The 20,002-nt window shown below is 52.7% G+C and overlaps 1 protein-coding gene across 2 annotated transcripts; it reads right to left on the reverse strand.

The window, feature by feature from the left end:
* Positions 1–2,765: 2,765 nt before the first annotated feature.
* On the reverse strand, positions 2,766–11,816 carry SRD5A3 (steroid 5 alpha-reductase 3). 2 transcript variants are annotated; one of them, XM_073656831.1, is made up of 5 exons: positions 11,531–11,816; positions 8,509–8,660; positions 6,348–6,539; positions 3,719–3,847; positions 2,766–3,458 (listed from the first exon to the last, which is right to left on the reverse strand). In XM_073656831.1, exons 1-5 carry the CDS (start codon positions 11,743–11,745, stop codon positions 3,199–3,201), a joined length of 948 nt encoding a protein of 315 aa, XP_073512932.1. In that variant the 5' UTR covers positions 11,746–11,816; the 3' UTR covers positions 2,766–3,198. The 2 variants fall into 2 exon arrangements, with proteins under 2 accessions (XP_073512932.1, XP_073512941.1); XM_073656840.1 differs by lacking the exon at positions 11,531–11,816 and adding an exon at positions 11,338–11,430.
* Between the last annotated feature and the right edge of the window lie 8,186 nt (positions 11,817–20,002).

Raw genomic sequence — 20,002 nt, forward strand, 5'->3', positions numbered from 1 at the left:
GAGGAGGAGGAGGAAGGAGGAGGATGCGCAGGAGCTGTACACTTTGGGGGCAAACTCTGACTGACATAGGACCGCAATCCTCTGTGTGCGGGAGGATGTGTTCCGTCCCAAGGTCCGACTGGGTCCCGGCTTCCACTATGTTTACCCAGTGTGCCGTCAGGGAGATGTACCGTCCCTGGCCACAAGCACTTGTCCACGTGTCCGTTGTCAGGTGGACTCTCCCAGTAACTGCGTTGTTTGAGGGCACGGCCGATGCTTTGGGACACGTGCTTGTGTAGTCCAGGGATGGCACACCGGGCAAAATAGTGTCGGCTGGGGACCGAGTACCGAGGGACGGCCACCGCCATAAGATTGCGGAAGGATTCCGTCTCCACCAGCCTAAAAGGCAGCATTTCCAATGCAAGCAGTCGTGAAATGTGCGAATTTTAGGACTGTGGCCTGTGAGGCGTTAGCTGCGAATTTCCGCTTTCGTTCAAAGGTTCTGGGATATGGACAATGAACGCTGCGGTGGGACATGGACGTTGATGCTGTTTCTTGAGAAACTGCCATAACAAGTGAAGACTGAGAGGAGGGGGCATCTTTACATGCAGTATGGACAGGGGATTGCCTTGCACACACAACAGGGGTTCTATTGCACGCACAACAGTGGAAGAAGCAGTGGTGACACCCGCTGACACTGGTCGTGGACCCTGGGTTTAGCCCCACACAGTCGGGTGCTTTGCTGCCATGTGCCTGATCATGCTGGTGGTGGTCAGGCTGGTAGTTTTGTCACCCCTGTGATGCTGGCATGGCAGGTGGAACATATGGCCTTTTTGGGGTTATCAGCAGAGTTTTTAAAAAGATTCCAGACTCTGGAAGACCTACCGCTTGTACTGGCAACGTCCCTCGTGTTGGTGTTACGGGGAACGGTTGCCTGCCTTCTGTCTGCGGCCACCACACTGCTTCTTCCTTCCTGTTAGGGGGAGGGAGGCAGAGTACCCCGTGTGCTGCTGGCCTCACTCTGCATGTCTCCTTCCACGTTGGGTCAGTTACTAGATCATCCACCACCTCCTCCTCTTCCACTTGCGCACCACGATCCTCCTCCCCTCACTTCCTGGCAATTGTGTCTCGTCATCGTCCACCTCTTGTGACAGATTGCCAACGTCGACTTCCTGTGGCCGTGGCTGTTCAAATATTTGGGCATCGCAACATGGGATCTCCTCTTCCACCACTTCAAGCGTACCAGGCGAGGGGCCAAATATGGAAATGGACCAGTGAACAGCTCTTCAGAGTGTCCAAGTGTGGGATCACTTGCTGTCTGACGACACTCGGCATGGTGGGAGGAAGGAGCATCAGGGTGAAGGAGGAGTATGTGGTCGAGACTCACGGCTACTAAGAGTTGACCGTGTGGAAGACAGACCGGAGGTGGTGGTGCCCAGGTAACTGGAAGTATTGTCTGCTATCCAATTAATAACCTGTTCACACTGATCAGTTCTCAATACTGGTGTTGTTCTGTGCTTCCCTAGTAATTCGGTCAAGAAGTGGGAGCGAGAAGATGTGGCTGTTGGTTGTGGCACATTTTCACCTTGGCCACGGCCCCGTCCTCTGCACGAACCATCACCAGAACGTCCACTTCCACGTCCCTTGCCACGCGCCTTGCCCATTGTAAATGAAGTAAAATAGCTTACACTTGCAGTATCAATGGAAAAAGGGTAATAAAGAGTAGATTAGAACCGTGGAAGAGGAAAACCACAGTTATTGTTTACTGGGGTATACCACACTTTTTTAAATAGAGATATTTGTGGCTGAACAGTGAGCGACACACTCAAACTGTTTTTTTTAGATACAAATGGCCCATAGAACTGCAAAACCACACTTCTATTTCTCTGGCCTACACCAGACTATTTTCAACAGATATATTTGTGTCTGAAAAATCAGAGGCACACTTTTTTTTTTTTTTTTTCGGGGGGGGAACCAAAAGGTTAATAAGATGGGTATTTGTACATTGTGAAGGAGGAAAAAAAAAAAAAAAAAAAAAAAGAGGATTTAGATAAAAAAAAAAAAAAAGGATTTTTCCTGGCCCCTGGGACCTGGAGCTAAGTCCAGCAATTTCAGCAACAGGAGCAGCACACAGGACTGTAATGCAGCGTTTGCTGGTATAACCACTGCGTCTCCTATACAGCCTGCCTGCCTGATATCTGGGATGGATATTAGTCCTGAGAAGGACTGTTTGTTTGATCTGGCAGCCTTTACAGACCCTACACTAACTATTTTGCAGGATATATCTCTCCCTAAATCAGCAGCGCTGTCCCTACACTGTCTCATCCGGAGCGACTGTGTCCAAGATGGCGGCGCCCGGTTTTAAATACTCGAGGTGACGCTGTGCGGCCAGCCAATCACTGTAATGCCCACAAACAACATGGCTGCGGCATTACAGTGACTGGCTGGCAATCCCTGCATGTTCATTGGCTCTGTAAAGAGCGCCAAACATGCAGGGCGGAGACCCAAGCTCCCGCCTGAGTAACCCGGAAATGCTCGGTGCTCGCCGAACATCCCGAGTAGCGTGATGCTCGGGCGAGTACCGAGCAGTGTCGAGCATGTTCGCTCAACACTACTGATAACCCATTTAGTGTATTTTCTCTTGCCAACATGGCAGTCTTCACACTAATGCTGTTAAGTCTAATTGTCTGTAATAATCCCTAGAACTTTGGGCTTCCAGTATCATTTTTAAAAGGAACAGTCCTTCACTTTTTTTTTTCCCCTTGAATAAACAGCGCACACATCTCTCTAGTAAACATGCATTTAATGTTAGTGACGAGACTTTCAATTGCAGTACAAAAGTGAAAAAACAACCAACCCCAGGAATTGTAAGTTCTAGTACACCAAAAACCTTTACAATATTTCAGCTGATCACGCTCCTGATAAGTCTGTGATAATAAAGGCTTACATATCTTTACTAAACAGTTTATGTTCCTCGGTCATTTCATTCTCCAGGAAGTGTATGAATGAATTGAGAACTTACCGTTTCCAATACAGCATGTTCCTACAGGGACAAGGTACAGTCAGTTCGAAAGTATTTACTAAAAACAGACAGATCCGAAGCGCTTTCTCCATATTCTCCTCTATGGGAAGTGATTATTAACTTCAGCGTTAATGGCAGAAGAATCTTTATAGGAAACACCCCCATAACTGTAGACGATTGCCCTCATCCACTGGACTTTAAAACACAAATGGTATAAATGCTTTTCTGTTAGTGGGGTAAGAATCAAATTTCTGATGATAAAACTCATGGCATAAAATAGCAGCCAACGACTGGTTAAACAACACGAACAAAACTTGCAGCCACCAAGTCAAATGGGTTAGTCCAAAGAGGAAGGCGATAGAAATGTAAATCAACAGTTCAGCAAAATAGTGAGGGCAGGACACGCTCTCAAACCAGTCTCCAGACGGCATCACATGCTGCATGGTCACAACTTTACCTGCAACAGAAGAGATCAAAATGTGTCATGGTCCTATAGCAATGTCCCATACGGTCATCAGCGGATAATCCAAGATCGGTAAGAGCATGTTCACATGTGACTGATTTCACATCTCATGCATGTAAACTGGGTTTCAGCTGCCCTAGATCAACACCATGCTTTCTAACTACTTAGAAGCAAGTGACCACAGGATCTAATGGTTAGAAGTGCTGCGATCTGATCTAGCTCAGCTCCATACATTATATTAGTATTTTACTTACCAGATTTATCCTTCCGAAGCCCAGCGAGAATCATATGACACCTGTTCTGATGCAAAGATGACCAAATATAAAGCAGACACCCAAAAATGTGGTACCAGTGCAGCTGTAGAACGAGATCTGGAATATTGACTGCGAAAGGAGAGAATCATTACAGGGATGTCCAGGTATATACAGGTGCATCTCACTAAATTAGAAGATCAAAAAATTAATTTAATTCAGTTCTTCAATACAAAAAGTGAAACTCATTATATAGAGTCATTACAAACAGAGTGATCTATTTCAAGTGTTTATTTCTGTTAATGTTGATTATGGCTTACAGCCAATGAAAACACAAAAGTCATTATCTCAGTAAATTACAATAATTAACAAAAAACACCTGCAAAGGCTTCCTAAGCATTTAAAAAAGTCCCTTAGTCTTTTTCAGTAGGCTCCACAATCATGGGGGAAGACTGCTGACTTGACAGATGTCCAGAAGGCAGTCAGTGACACACTCCACAAGGTCCCAGAGTTCCAATTTTCATTTGGAAATCAAGGTCCCAGAGTCTGGAGGAAGAGTGGAGAGGCCACAATCCAAGCTGCTGGAGGTCTAGTGTGAAGTTTCCACAATCAGTGATGGTTTGGGAGCCATGTCATCTGCTGGTGTAGGTCCACTGTGTTTTATCAAAACCAAAGTCAGCGCAGCCATCTACCAGGAAATTTTAGAGCACTTCATGCTTCCCTCTGCCGACAAGCTTTTTGGAGATGGAAGTTTCATTCTCCATCAGGACTTGGCACCTGTCCACACTGCCAAAAGTACCAATACCTGGTTTACAAACAACAGTATCACTGTGCTTGATTGGACAGCAAACTCGCCTGACCTTAACCCCATAGAGAATCTATTATAGAGAATCTATGGGGTATTGTCAAGCGGAAGATGAGAGACACCAGACCCAACAATGCAGACGAGCTGAAGGCTGCTATCAAAGCAACCTGGGCTTCCATAACACCTCAGCAGTGCCACAGGCTGATCGCCTCCATGCCACGCCGCATTGATGCAGTAATTGATGCAAAAGGAGCCCCGGCCAAGTACTGAGTGCATTTACTGAACATACATTTCAGATTTTAAAAACATTTTTCAAGCTGTTATAACGTATTCTAATTTACTGAGATAATGACTTTTGTGTTTTCATTGGCTGTAAGCAATAATCATCAACATTAACAGAAATAAACACTTGAAATAGATCACTGTGTTTGTAATGACTCTATATAATATGAGTTTCACTTTTTGTATTGAAGAACTGAAATAAATTAACTTTATGATGATATTCTAATTTAACGAGATGCACCTGTAGAAGTCATCAGGATATATTATCTGAGAGTAATACTACAATGTGTTATGTGCAGTGACCAGACGGCTCCTAACATCTGCACAACCAAACCTTAACCTAAGGCAAGGGTGCACAACTCCAGTCCTTAAGGGCCACCAACACGTCATGTTTTCAGGATTTCCTTAATACTGCCCAGGTGATAATTTAATCACCTGCACAAGTGACAATTCCAATGCCTTGTGCAATGCTAAGGAAATCCTGAAAACATGCCCTGGTGGTGGCCCTTGAGGACTGGAGTTTTGCACCCTTGCCCTGAGGGCTTAAGTAATAACTTGTTCCAATCATTCAACACAGATTTAAAAAAAAAAAAAAAAAAAACGGAACCAAGTACATGAGCCGGGAGCTGCATGACGTCTGCACAGGCAAAACAGCTTTGGCGCTGACCAGCATTGTAGTCACAAGACTTTTCTTATACATAGATTTTCCAAATTTGCAACATTGAAAAAGGTGCCAAGTCAGTAAAATGGTAAGTAATATGGGACAGGCAGGCAGAGGTTAAAGTCTCATGTTAAGTGGGTACAGTTGCAATGTATCTATAAAAGCAAGCCCCTTGGCAGTTTACCTCTTAATAAAAACCAGTCTCTGTTCTCGAAAATAGAGGAATTTTTAATTCTATAGTTTACAGCTTGGTTTCCGAAGTTACCGACCACCCCTGCAGTGTGTCAGAGGAGGCTGGTTTACTAGGCGAGGAGCGGGCGCTTGTAAATGCAGCTTTGAAGCTGGCCGGATCGCCAAATGCCCAAGGTAAGGCTACCTCTGCTGAAACATGGGAAAGCACACAGCCTGGATCAGCAATGTGACCATGCCGCTGGTCCGAACCAAGCATCTTCAGAAGCGCACCACCCCCAGAAGGAACGCAGGAAGCAGCTAGGCAGAAGTGTGCTGTACTCCGCAGCACTGAAGAGCAGTACACCCCTTTATTAACACACTTTTAAGCAAAGCTTAGCTGGAGCAGGGACAGGTGAGGTTTCTTAAGAGTAGGGTCACACGGTGCAGCTGGCAAAGCTCCGCTAACTGATGGCCCACATTTCTGGCTTTACCCTTACAGTGTCCCCTCTTCATATGAATCATATGCAACAGGGAAGATTTATCAATATATGGTGACTGTTCTCTACACTAAAACAGTGCTTTCCTCCCTCTCCACCCCTGGAAGCTGTCCCTTCCCTCGGCTCTAATATTTCAATATGTTCCCTCCAGTTCTGTTTTTAAGGAAAATAGTTCACATCCAATATTGAAAACTGACAATGCATTTTCACACTCACCCTTCTTGTAATCCAACTCTGCATGATCGAGTACAGTTATCCCAAGGAGAAGATAGTAGCCAATTCCAAGACAATACTGAGCAAGATGAATGACACCACCGGAGAAGACGCTCACATATAGACACTCAAGTAACCGTCTGAGACTGTGTAGCCACAGCAAGGACAGAGCCATGAGAGTAGACAGCTCTCCATCTAGAAGAGGTAACACATTGTATGAGCACACAGCATGCGGACTACCAGAATCAGCTATTGTACACACGATGGCAAACCGTATATACAACCGCACTCCACAGCACCAATGTATGGTTAGAAAGTGTTGCCCCCATAGCGAGAGGACAGGGAACTTGTCAGGCCAATGTGGCATGTCTGTATAGACCGCAGAACACCACAAATGTCTTGTAATTAGAAGCGCCATCACTAAGAAATAGAGTTTTCAAGTCATATGCAAAATAGCCTGTAAGTGTATTGAGGGCGTGCACCAATTACATCAACGCACTTCCAAGCTATTCTGCATGTTCCAGCGATGCACTGGCACATCAGATTACTACAAGACATATTTGTACTCTCGCTCTATGACTTAGAACCATGCCACTAGTCTGATCATAGAAGTCGTTCTGACAGGTTCTCTTTAAGGCGAACAGGAACTGCCTTTAGCCAATGCAAAAATGAGGTAGTCGGAACATGAACAGCGCCTCTAATTGGTTGTGTTCTGTTTCACAGGATTCATTATGGCACACCAGGACCTGTCCTGTACGGATATGGTCACACGTGGCGTATACCACATGTCCAAAATCCACTGCACATTATCGTAGCAGCACTACAGATGAAGATTATTTTTTTAATCTTATCTAAAAATCAGCACTGTAGATTCACCTGCAGTGTGGATGTGAAAACTGCAGCAAATCAATTTATGCCACAGATTTCATACTTTGTAACCAGGGCTGTGGAGTCGGAGTCCATATAAAATGGACAAACTGACTCCTAAAATATATAATAAATTGATTCAGTAGTACAATGCAGGATGTGCTGTAAATGTTTCCATAAGAATTTGGGAAAGTTATGAAATGTCATATAAACGTCTGTTCTGTTCCTGATCTAAGGATCTTGGCTTTTTGTTGAGATGAATCTGTGCTGCACTTTATGTACATGCTCAGTAGTGAGGCAGGGCTGTGGAGTCAGGGAAATTGAGGAGTAGGATGTTTGGCTTACCAACTCCACAGCCCTGTTTGTAACGCAGGGAAAATCCAGAGTATTCCTGCAACAAGCAGATAAGTGCTATGTGGAAATACAGCACATGTTGTTGTGTCTTTTTTAACCACACATCCCTTGTGAAACTGGGCTAATAGATAACATTTTCAGACTTCTGCAAATTTGAGCTATTTTGTATGGAGGACTGATGAGTAATGATGGCCACTGTTCTGTCCCACCTCCATGGACAATGCAGATCCAATCCTCTCTTTATTATTGCCCTTACCCAGGTGCATGGCCTTAAGGTACCGTCTCACATAACGACGCACCAGCGATCCCGACAACGATGTGAACCGGCCGGTATCGCTGGTACGTCGCTAAGTGATCGCTGGTGAGCTGTCAAACAGGCAGGCTCACCAGCGATCAGGGGAGCAGCGACATCGTGGAAAGAATCTTTCCACGATGTCCTCCTCTTGGTTACCAGCCTGCTGAAGCAGGAGCAGGCTGGTAACCATGATAAACAGCGGGTTACTAGGGGCACACGCGCACTTAGTAACCCGCTGTTTATCATGGTTACCACTCTGCTACGGTGAGCAGGAGGCTACCGCTCAACATAGCAGAGTGGTAACCATGATAAACAGCGGGTTACTAAGTGCGCGTGTGCCCCTAGTAATCCGCTGTTTATCATGGTTACCAGCCTGATCGTTGGTCCTGCTGGTCACACACAGCGATGTGTGCTGACCAGCGGGAGGGCAAGGACCAAAAAATGGTCCAGGACACTTTGCAGCGATCAGCGACCTCACATCAGGGGCCTGATTGCTGCAAAGTGTCACACATAACGACATCGCTGGGGAGGTCGCTGTTGCGTCACCAAAACCGTGACACAGCAGCGATCTCGCTATGTGAGACGGGGGCTTTAGGATTCCTATTGCACACAAGATTATAAGAAGGAAAAGCAATGCACTGTGCTCACCCGATATCTTTTGATTGGTATCCTTGTGGAAAAAGTTAAGTAACAGCTGCATCCATTGTGGTAATTGGACACCTAGCAGTGAGGAGCGCACAAGAAGTCCCAGCAATGCCCCATTCCAGATTACAGACAAAAAATAGAAATGCCAAAACCACCTGTGAAAAAAAAAAAAGTGATATAAATAAATGTGATCAGTGTCTCCTAATGACCTAACCATTAGATGGATGCTGCAACTCTGAGGGTCATGCCACAAATAATAATTGAAGCCTGATAAAACAGACCGATAAATCAGTAGGATCATTTAGTCATGTACATGGACAACTGATTTCAAAGCTATATTTGAAGACCATATCTAAGGGCTCATGCACATGGCCGTATTGTCGGTCCAAGTATGATCCGATATTTTGTCAGATCACACTCAGACCGAAAATACAGCCATGTGGAGAGTGTGATCCGACAAAATATCGGATCATACTTGGACCGAAAATACGGCCATGTGCACGAGCCCTTAGATGTTATTCTATAGGGCCGTGCACATGTCTGATTTTTATCCATGGGGAGGAGGAAAGAGAAAATTGCAGCATGCTCAATTTGCCTATGATATTCAGAACTCACTCAGCCTTCAAATCAATGGAGGGAAAAAAATATAAATAAAAACACACTCCTGGCCCGATTCTAACGGATGAAAGAAAAGGATTTGAAAATGAATAGGGTTCCAGATGTTTTTTGCCTAATTTCTCTGTCCACAATGGTGCACTAAAAAGAAAAAAAAAAGGCGCAAATGGAAAGATGAATTTGGTAAGGCTGTGTGCCCACGTAGCGTTTTTCAAGCGTTTATGCTGCGGAATTTCCGCAGCGGAAACGTTTGTAAAACGCTAGGTAATCCGCACCCCATGGTCCCTAAGGGGATTCCGCATGTTCTATGCACGTGCTGCGGATTTTTCCGCAGCGTTTATGCTGCATACAAAAATCCGCAGCATGTCATTTAATTTTGCGGTAGCGCAGCGGAACTCCCGCCATTGACTTGCATTGAAACGCACAGAAACCGCGACTGTACATTTTTACAAGCGGCTTCTATGCGTCTCTATGTGCGGATGGTACCCAGTTCTGGAGGAGAGGAGACTCTCATCCAGACCTGGGTACCATTGTACCTGTTAAAAAAGTATAAAAACAAATAAAGTTTATACTCACCTGTCCGGCATCTTCTCTCTGAATGCCAGCAATGCTGAAGGACCTTCGGTGATGTCACAGTCATGTGACCGCAGGCCCTTCACCGCTCTGTCTCGCGATATGCCGGCAGCCGGGAACGAGCCAGGAAGCAGCGCTGCAGCCACGCCGGGGCCTCGGGGGTGAGTATAGCTTTATTTGTTTTAATTTTTACGGTTCACACTATAAATCCATGCAAACAGCATGGATTTATACAGTGTGACCTAGTTGTCAAGCACTTTCCAAGTGATGCTATCGCCTGGAAAGTGCTTGTCAATCTGCATGCGGAAAACGCATGTGAACCCGCATGTGGATCCGCATGTATTCTGCAGGAAAAACGCATGCACAATCTGCATGCGTTTTTTTCTGCCAGGGAGATGCAGAAATTTTCTGCTTCATTTCTGCATCGTGGGCACATAGCCTAAAAGAAGAAAAAATATTAATGAATTGGGCTCTAGCTTTATTAACTTCCTGTGAAAGTTTCCAATGATAAAAATGTGCGACTGACATATGAACTTAGACACCACGCACAATTGTTACACTGGCCCACAGTTAGGCCACGTTCAGTATTTCTAAGCAAAAAAACAGAAGTGGTGACGTGTTTCTATTACACTTTTCCTTTGATTGTTCCACTCCTGGTTTTGGCTTTCAAATACTGATGTAAAACACTGACGTAATACTGAACGTGTGAATGTGGCTTTACTGGAGCAGCGACTATAGGGAGAAAATGAACTATTCTTCCTGCGGTCGCTCGCTTCCAGTAATCGGGGCAGTGTAGGGAGCGGCTAGTCCACCCATACTATACAGTAAGTGCACGGTCATCACTCCCCGACACTGTGAATGGCAGCCTGCTGGGCAGTGTTTGTACAGCGTGCTGTCAATCAATGTACAGGGGTGTGATTACAGTGCACTCATTGTACCCGGAAAGCCGTCCGTTTGGACCCAGCGCACGGCGGAGCCTCCGGTCACATTCTTACAGGTTATGTTGGGAGTTGTAAGACAAAAAAAAAAAAAAAAAAAAAAAAACCAGGACTGGTCAAAAATGCTGAAGCTTTGGCTTACAAACATTAATGGAAAATACTAATCCAATACGTCAGTCCGTGATGGATTCTGAGAAATATAACCAGCGTGCACTGGGGGCCTCTTCCCCGAAATGAAGGGGGGGGGGGGGGGGGGATTCGGCAGCAACCGGGGGTGGCAGCGAAAATACTGATCCAATACGTCAGGGGCCCCAACCCCGACACGGAGGGGGCGCCAGCGACCGGGGGCCTCAACCCTGTTGTTTCCCGGGCAAGATGTGATAGCGTGCGGATGACTGATGCTATATACACATACACACACACACACACACACACACACACACACACACACACACACACACACACACACACACACACACGACAGGCCTGAACTCTCCTCTGCCCCGTCAGGAAACAGCTAAAGACCAGTCCTCACACGACGCCCCCAATGTGCAGTGGTAAGAAACCAGAGTCGTGCTTCAGGGGCCCTACAGATGGAGCTTCAGGGGCCCTATAGATGGTGCTGATAGGCAGCTTTAGTATTAATTCCACCAGATTATATAAAAACTGTGCACAGAACAATATTAATGCAATACTAGAAACACACATTATATATATATGTAGCCGTAGTCTGAGCGCGTGGAGTAGAACTACAAGTTCCGGCATGCAATGCTACCAGAAGGCAAAGGGGTCCAGACAGAACGTGACGTGGGCAGTAACCAATAACATTACAGACGAAAGGCGCAACCTGATTGGTTGCTACGGGCAACAACGTCCCAGCACGTGACCGTGGAGTTTACCTCTTCGGCAGGTCGAACCAGCGCAGCCAGGCGGGACGCGCGCCCAGCTTGGTCTTCCCATAGCGGATGAGGTCCTGGAAGACGCTGCACAGTCCGGCTCGCCGGCTACTGCAATCCCCGAGCAGATGTAAGAAGAGCGCAAACAGGAAGACCACGTCCAGAAGCGCCCAGAAGCCGGCCACCAGGCTGAACCCGGTCCCTGGGAGCAGCAACATGGCCGACTGTCCTGTCACCTGCAGCGCTGCCTGGATTTCTACATATCCGCCTGCGCCCCGCCCCCTCCATCTCTATGCTGTGCAGGATTGTGTGCCTCTGTTGACTCTGCACAGCTGGTACTGGACTACAAGTCCCGGCATGCACTGTCTGAGGAGGCTCACAGAGCATTACTATAAGATTTACAGCAGTAGCCAAGATGAATCAATCACAATCCAGTTTTATTTGTCCGGCTCGAGCTAACTCTGAACTGATTGGTTGTCATCAGCAATTGCCTGAGTCTCCCTGTAAAATGTGGGGTTCACCGCCCTGTAGCACCACATAAGGCGAGGGGGCGCCGGCCTGTACCATCAGATGAGGCGCCAGCCTGTACCACCACATAAGGCAAGGGGGCGCCAGCCTGTATCACCACATAAGGCGAGGGGGCGCCAGCTTGTACCACCAGATAAGGCGAGGGGGCGCCAGCCTGTACCACCACATAAGGCAATTGGGTGCCGGCCTGTACCACCTCAAGGCGAGGGGTCGCAGGCCTTTACCACCGCATAAGATGAGGGGTCGCCGACCTGTACCACCACAGAAGGCGGGGCGGCGCCGGCCTGTGCCACCAGATAAGGCGAGGGGGTGCCAGCCTGTACCACCACATAAGGCAATTGGGCGCCGGCCTGTACCACCTCAAGGCGAGGGGTCGCAGGCCTTTACCACCGCATAAGATGAGGGGTCGCCGACCTGTACCACCACATAAGGCGAGGGGGCGCCGGCCTGTGCCACCACATAAGGCGAGGGTGCGCCGCCCTGTAGCACCACATAAGGTGGGGCGCTGCCCTGTAGCACCACATAAGGAGAGGGGGCGCCGGCCTGTACCACCAGATAAGGCGAGGGAGCGTCGGCCTGTACCACCAGATAAGGCGAGGGGGCGCCGGCCTGTAGCACCACATAAGGAGAGGGGGTGCCGGCCTGTGCCACCACATAAGGCGAGGGGGCGCTGGCCTGTACCACCACATAAGGCGAGGGTGTGCCGCCCTGTAGCACCACATAAGGTGAGGGTGCCCCGCCCTGTAGCACCACAAAAGGTGAGAGGGTGCCTCCCTGTTGTACCACATAAGGAGAGGGGGCGCCACCCTGTAGCACCACATAAGAAGAGGGGGCGCCGGCCTGTACCACCTCAAGGTGAGGGGACGCCGGCCTGTACCACCACATAAGGCGAGGGGGCGCCGCCCTATACCACTACAAAAGACGTGGGAGCGCTGCCCTGTAGCACCACATAAGGAGAGGGGGCGCCAGCCTATACCACCACATAAGGCGAGATGGTGCCAAGCTGTACCTGTAGCACCACATAAGTTGAGGGGGCGCCGGCCTGTACCAATACATAAGGCAAGGGTGCGCCTCCCTGTAGCATCACATAAGGCGAGGGGGCGCTGCCCTGTAGCACCACATAAGGAGAGGGGGCGCTGCCCTGTAGCACGACATAAGGAGAGGGGGCGCTGGCTTGTACCACCACATAAGGTGAGGGGTTGCCAGCCTATAGCACCACATAAGATGAAGGGTCGCCGGCCTGTACCACCACATAAGTTGAGGGGGCGCCGGCCTGTACCAATACATAAGGCGAGGGGGTGCCACCCTGTAGCACCACATAAGTTGAGGGGGCGCCGGCCTGTACCAATACATAAGGCAAGGGTGCGCCGCCCTGTAGCATCACATAAGGCGAGGGGGCGCTGCCCTGTAGCACCGCATAAGGAGAGGGGGAGCTGCCCTGTAGCACGACATAAGGAGAGGGGGCGCCGGCCTGTACCACCACATAAGGTGAGGGGTTGCCAGCCTATAGCACCACATAAGATGAAGGGTCGCCTGCCTGTACCACCACATAAGGTGAGGGGGCGTTGTCCTGTAGCACCACATAAGGCGAGGGGGTGCCGCCCTGTAGCACCACATAAGGAGAGGTGGCGCGGCCCTGTAGCACCACAAAAGGAGAGGGGGCGCAGGCCTGTGCCACTACATAAGATGAGGGGTCGCCGGCCTGTACCACCACATAAGGCGAGGGGGGCCGCCCTGTAGCACCACATAAGGCGAGGGGGCGCCGGCCTGTACCACCAGATAAGGCGAGGGGGCGCCGGCCTGTACCACCACATAAGGCGATTAGGCGCCGGCCTGTACCATCATATAAGGCGAGGGGGTGCCGGCCTGTACCACCACATAAAACGATGAGGCGCCGGCCTGTACCACCACATAAGGCGAGGGGGCGTCGGCCTGTTGCTTCACATAAGAAGAGGGGGCGCCGGCCTGTACCACCTCAAGGTGAGGGGGCGCTGTCCTGTAACACCACATAAGGCGAGGGGGCGCAGGCCTGTACCACCACATAAGGCAAAGGGGCACTGGCCTGTACCACCACATAAGGCGAGGGGGCGCCGGCCTGTGCCACCACAAAAGGCGAGGGGGCGCCGCCCTATAGCACCACATAAGATGAAGGGTCGCCGGCCGGTACCACCACATATGGTGAGGGAGCGCCCTTCCTTTAGCACCACATAAGGAGACGGGCCATCGGCCTATAGCACCACATAAGATGAGGGGTCGCCGGCCTGTAGCACCACATAAGGTGAGGGGGCGCCATCCTGTAGCACCACATAAGGCGAGGGGGCGCCGCACTGTAGCACCACATAAGGAGAGGGGGCGTCGGCCTGTACCACCAGATAAGATGAGGGGGCAGGCCTGTACCACCTCATAAGGCGAGGGGGCTCCGGCCTGTACCACCACATAAGGCGATGGGGCGCAGGCCTGTACCACCCCAAAAGGCGAGGGGGCGCCGGCCTGTAGCACCACATAAGGAGAGGAGGCGACAACCTGTACCACCACATAAGGTGAGGGGGCGCCATCCTGTAGCACCATATAAGGCGAGGGGGCGCCGCACTGTCGCACCACATAAGGAGAGGAGGCGCCGGCCTGTACCACCAGATAAGATGAGGGGGCGCCGGCCTGTACCACCTCATAAGGCGAGGGGGCGCCGGCCTGTACCACCACAAAAGTTGATGGGGCGCAGGCCTGTACCACCACATAAGGCGAGGGGGCGCCGGCCTGTAGCATCACATAAGGAGAGGGGGCGACAACCTGTACCACCACATAAGGAGAGGGGGCGCCGGCCTGTACCACCAAATAAGGTGAGGGGGCGCCGGCCTGTACCACCATATATGGTGAGGGTGCGCCGCCCTGGAGCACCACATAAGGCGAGGGGGCGCCACTCTGTCGCACTACATAAGGCGAGGGGGCGCCGCTTGGTAGCACCACATAAGGCGAGGGGCACCGCCCTCTAGAACCACATAAGGAGAGGGGGCACCGGCCTGTACCATCTGATAAGATGAGGGGGCGCCGGCCTGTTACCACCATATAAGGCGAGGGGGAACCGGACTGTACCACCACATAAGGCGATGGGGCGCAGGCCTGTACCACCACATAAGGCGAGGGGGCGCCACCTGTAGCACCACATAAGGAAAGGGGGCGCCGGCCTGTACCACCACATAAGGCGAGGGGGCGTTGGCCTGTACCACCACATAAGGCGAGCGTGCGCCGCTCTGTAGCACCACATAAGGCGAGGAGGCGCCGCTCTGTAGCACCACATAAGGCGAGGGGGCGTCGCTCTGTAGCACCACATAAGGCGAGGGGGCGCCACCCTGTAGCACCACATAAGGAGAGGGGGCGCCGGACTGTACCACCACATAAGGTGAGGGGTTGCCGGCCTGTACCACCACATGAAGTGAGGCGGTGCCGTCCTGTAGCACAACATAAGGAGAGGGGGCGCCAGCCCGACCACCACATAAGGCGAGGGGTCGCAGGCCTGTACCACCGCATAAGGCGAGGGGTTGCCGGCCTATAGCACCACATAAGATGAGGGGTCACCGACCGGTACCACCACATAAGGCGGTGGACGCCAGCCTGTACCACCATATAAGGCGAGTGGGCGCCGGCCTGTACCACCAATTAAGGTCAGGGGGCGCCGGCCTATACCACCATATAAGGCGAGATGGTGCCAAGCTGTACCACCACATAAGGCGAGGGGGTGCCGCCCTGTAGCACCACATAAGGTGAGGGGGCGCAGGCTTGTACCACCAGATAAGACGAGGGGGCGCCGGCTTGTATCACCAGATAAGGCGAGGGGGCGCCAGCCTATATCACCACATAAGGCAAGGGGGCGCCAGCCTGTACCACCACATAAGGCGATTGGGCGCCGGCCTGTGCCACCACAAAAGGCGAGGGGTAACCGGCCTTTACCACTACATAAGGTGAGGGGGCGCCGTCCTGTAGCACCACATAAGGCGAAGTGGGCGCCGCCCTGTAGCACCACATAAGGCGAGGGGGCGCCGCCCTGTAGCACCACATAAGGAGAGGGGGCGCCGGCCTATAGCACCACATAAGATGAGGGGTCACCGGCCTGTACCACCACATAAGGTGAGTTGGCGCCATCCTGTAGCACCACACAAGGCGAGGGGGTGCCGCCCTGTAGCACCACATAAGGAGAGGGGGCGCTGGCCTGTACCACCATATAAGGGAGGGGGATCCGGACTGTACCACCACATAATGCGATGGGGCGCAGGCCTGTACCACCACATAAGATGAGGGGGCGCCGCCTGTAGCACCACATAAGGAGAGGGGGCGCCGGCCTTTACCACCACATAAGGCGAGGAGGCGCTGGCCTGTACCACCACATAAGGCGAGCGTGCGCCGCCCTGTACCACCACATAAGGCAAGGGTGCGCCGCTCTGTAGCACCACATAAGGCGAGGGGGCGCCTCTCTGTAGCACCACATAAGGCGAGGGGGCGCCGCCCTGTAGCACCACATAAGGAGAGGGGGCGCCACCCTGTAGCACCACATAAGGAGAGGGGGTGCCGGCCTGTACCACCACATAAGGTGAGGTGGTGCTGTCCTGTAGCACCACATAAGGAGAGGGTGCGCCGCCCTGTAGCACCACATAAGGAGAGTGGGCGCCGGCCTATAGCACCACATAAGATGAGGGGGCGCTGGCCTGTACCACCAGATAAGGCGAGGGGGCGCCAGCCTGTACCACCACATAAGGCGATTGGGCGCCGGCCTGTACCACCACATAAGGCGAGGGGGCGCCGGCCTATAGCACCACATAAAATGAGGGGTCGCCGGCCTGTACCACTACATAAGGTGAGGGGGCGCCGTCCTGTAGCACCACATAAGGCGAAGTGGGCGCCGCCCTGTAGCACCACATAAGGCGAGGGGGCGCCGCCCTGTAGCACCGCATAAGGAGAGGGGGCGCCGGCCTATAGCACCACATAAGATGAGGGGTCACCGGCCTATACCACCACATAAGGTGAGGGGGCGCCATCCTGTAGCACCACACAAGGCGAGGGGGTGCCGCCCTGTAGCACCACATAAGCAGAGGGGGTGCCGGCCTGTACCACCATATAAAGCGAGGGGGAACCGGACTGTACCACCACATTAGGCGATGGGGCGCAGGCCTGTACCACCACATAAGGTAAGGGGGCGCCGCCTGTAGCACCAGATAAGGAGAGCGGGCGCCGGCCTTTACCACCACATAAGACGAGGAGGCGCTGGCCTGTACCACCACATAAGGCGAGCGTGCGCCGCCCTGTAGCACCACATAAGACGAAGGGGCGCCGCTCTGTAGCACCACATAAGGCGAGGGGGCGCCGCTCTGTAGCACCACATAAAGCGAGGGCGCGCCGGCCTGTAGCACCACATAAGGAGAGGGGGCGCCACCCTGTAGCACCACATAAGGAGAGGGGGCGCCGGCCTATACCACCACATAAGGTGAGGAGGTGCTGTCCTGTAGCACCACATAAGGAGAGTGTGCGCCGCCCTGTAGCACCACATAAGATGAGGGGTCGCCGGCCTGTACCACCACATAAGGTGAGGGGGTGCCGTCCTGTAGCACCACATAAGGCGAGGGGGTGCCGCCCTGTAGCACCACATAAGGTGAGGGGGCGCCGGCCTGTACCACCAGATAAGGCGAGGGGGCGCCGGCCTGTACCACCACATAAGGCAGGGGGGTGCCAGCCTGTACCACCACATAAGACAATTGGGCACCGGCCTGTGCCACCACATAAGGCGAGGGGGCGCCGGCCTGTACCACCACATAAGGCGAGGGGGCACCAGCCTATAACACCACATAAGATGAGTGAGTGCCTGCCTGTACCACCATATATGGTGAGGGGGCGCCGCCCTGTACCACCACATAAGATGAGGGTGCGCCAGTCTGTACCACCACATAAGGTGAGGGGGCGCCGGCCTGTGCCACCACATAAGGCGAGGGTGCGCCGCCCTGTAGCACCACATAAGGTGAGGGGGCGCCGCCCTGTAGCACCACATAACGAGAGGGGGCGCCGGCCTGTACCACCAGATAAGGCGAGGGAGCGTCGGCCTGTACCACCACATAAGGTGATGGGACGCCGGCCTGAACCACCACATAAGGCGAGGGGGCGCCGGCCTGTACCACCACATAAGGCGAGGGGGCGTCGGCCTGTAGCACCATATAAGGAGAGGGGGCGCCGGCCTGTGCAACCACATAAGGCGAGGGGGCGCTGGCCTGTACCACCACATAAGGCGAGGGTGCGCCACGCTTTAGCACCACATAAGGTGAGGTTGCGCCACCCTGTAGCACCACAAAAGGCGAGGGGGCGCCGCCCTGTTGCACCACATAAGGAAAGGGGGCGCCGCCCTGTAGCACCACATAAGGAGAGGGGGCGCCGGCCTGTACCACCTCAAGGTGAGGGGGCGCCGTCCTGTAGCACCACATAAGGCGAGAGGGTGCAGGCCTGTACCACCACATAAGTCGAGGGGGCTCCGGCCTCTACCACCACATAAGGCGAAGGGGCGCCGCCCTGTACCACCACATAAGGCGCAGGAGCGCTGCCCTGTAGCACCACATAAGGAGAGAGGGCGCCAGCCTGTACCACCAGATAAGGCGAGTGGGCGCCGGCCTATACCACCACATAACGAGAGTGGGCGCCGGCCTGTACCACCAGATATGGCGAGGGGGTGCCGCCCTGTAGCACCACATAAGGCCAGGGGGCGCCAGCCTGTACCACCACATAGGGCGATTTTGCACCGGCCTGTACCACCACATAAGGCGAGGGGGCGCTGGCCTGTACCACCGCATAAGGCGAGGGGTTGCCAACCTATAGCACCACATAAGATGAGGGGTTGCCGACCTGTACCACCACATAAGGCGAGGGGGCGCCGGCCTGTACCATCACATAAGGCGAGGGGGCGTCGGCCTGTAGCACCACATAAGGCGAGGGGGCGTCGGCCTGTGCCACCACATAAGGCAAGGGGGCGCCGGCCTGTAGCACCACATAAGGTGAGGGGGCGCCGTCCTGTAGCACCATATAAGGCGAGGGGGCGCCGCCCTGTAGCACCACATAAGGAGAGGTGGCGCCGGCCTGTACCACCAGATAAGATGAGGGGGCGCCGGCCTGTACCACCTCATAAGGAAAGGGGGCGCCGGCCTGTATCACCACATAAGTAGATGGGGCGCAGGCCTGTATCACCACATAAGGCGAGGGGGCGCCGGCCTGTACCACCACATAAGGCGAGGGGGCGCTGGCCTTTACCACCACATAAGGTGAGGGGGTGCTGGCCTGTACCACCATGTATGATGAGGGTGCGCAGCCCTGTAGCACCACATAAGGCGAGGGGGCGCCACTCTGTAGCACTACATAAGGCGAGCGGGCTCCGCTCTGTAGCACCACATAAGGCGAGGGGCACCGCCCTCTAGCACCACATAAGGAGAGGGGGCGCCGGCCTGTACCACCACATAAGGCAAGGGGGCGCCAGCCTGTGCCACCACATAAGTCGATTGGGCGCCGATCTGTACCACCACATAAGGCGAGGGGGCGCAGGCCTGTACCATCACATATGGCGATTGGGCGCCGGCCTGTACCACCACATAAGGCGAGGGGGCGCAGACCTGTACCACCTCATAAGGCGAGGGGGCGCCGGCCTATAGCACCACATAAGATGAGGGAGCGCCTGCCTGTACCACCATATATGGTGAGGGGGAGCCGCCCTATAGCACCACATAAGACGAGGGGGCGCCAGTCTGTAGCACCACATAAGGTGAGGGGGCGCCGCTCTGTAGCACCACATAAGGCGAGGGGGCGCCGGCCTGTATTTAATAAAGGTTAAGTTATATTGATCTTAGTGAGGGGATTTATCTAGTGGGTCTTTGCCCTTTTAGGCAATTGCATATTATTATACCCTTGCCAGGTTAGTTAATCTCCATA

Source organism: Phyllobates terribilis, unplaced genomic scaffold (genome assembly GCF_046119375.1).
Source record: "Phyllobates terribilis strain yellow unplaced genomic scaffold, ASM4611937v1 Scaffold_1__5_contigs__length_1240528914, whole genome shotgun sequence".
Classification (NCBI taxonomy): Eukaryota; Metazoa; Chordata; class Amphibia; order Anura; family Dendrobatidae; genus Phyllobates; species Phyllobates terribilis.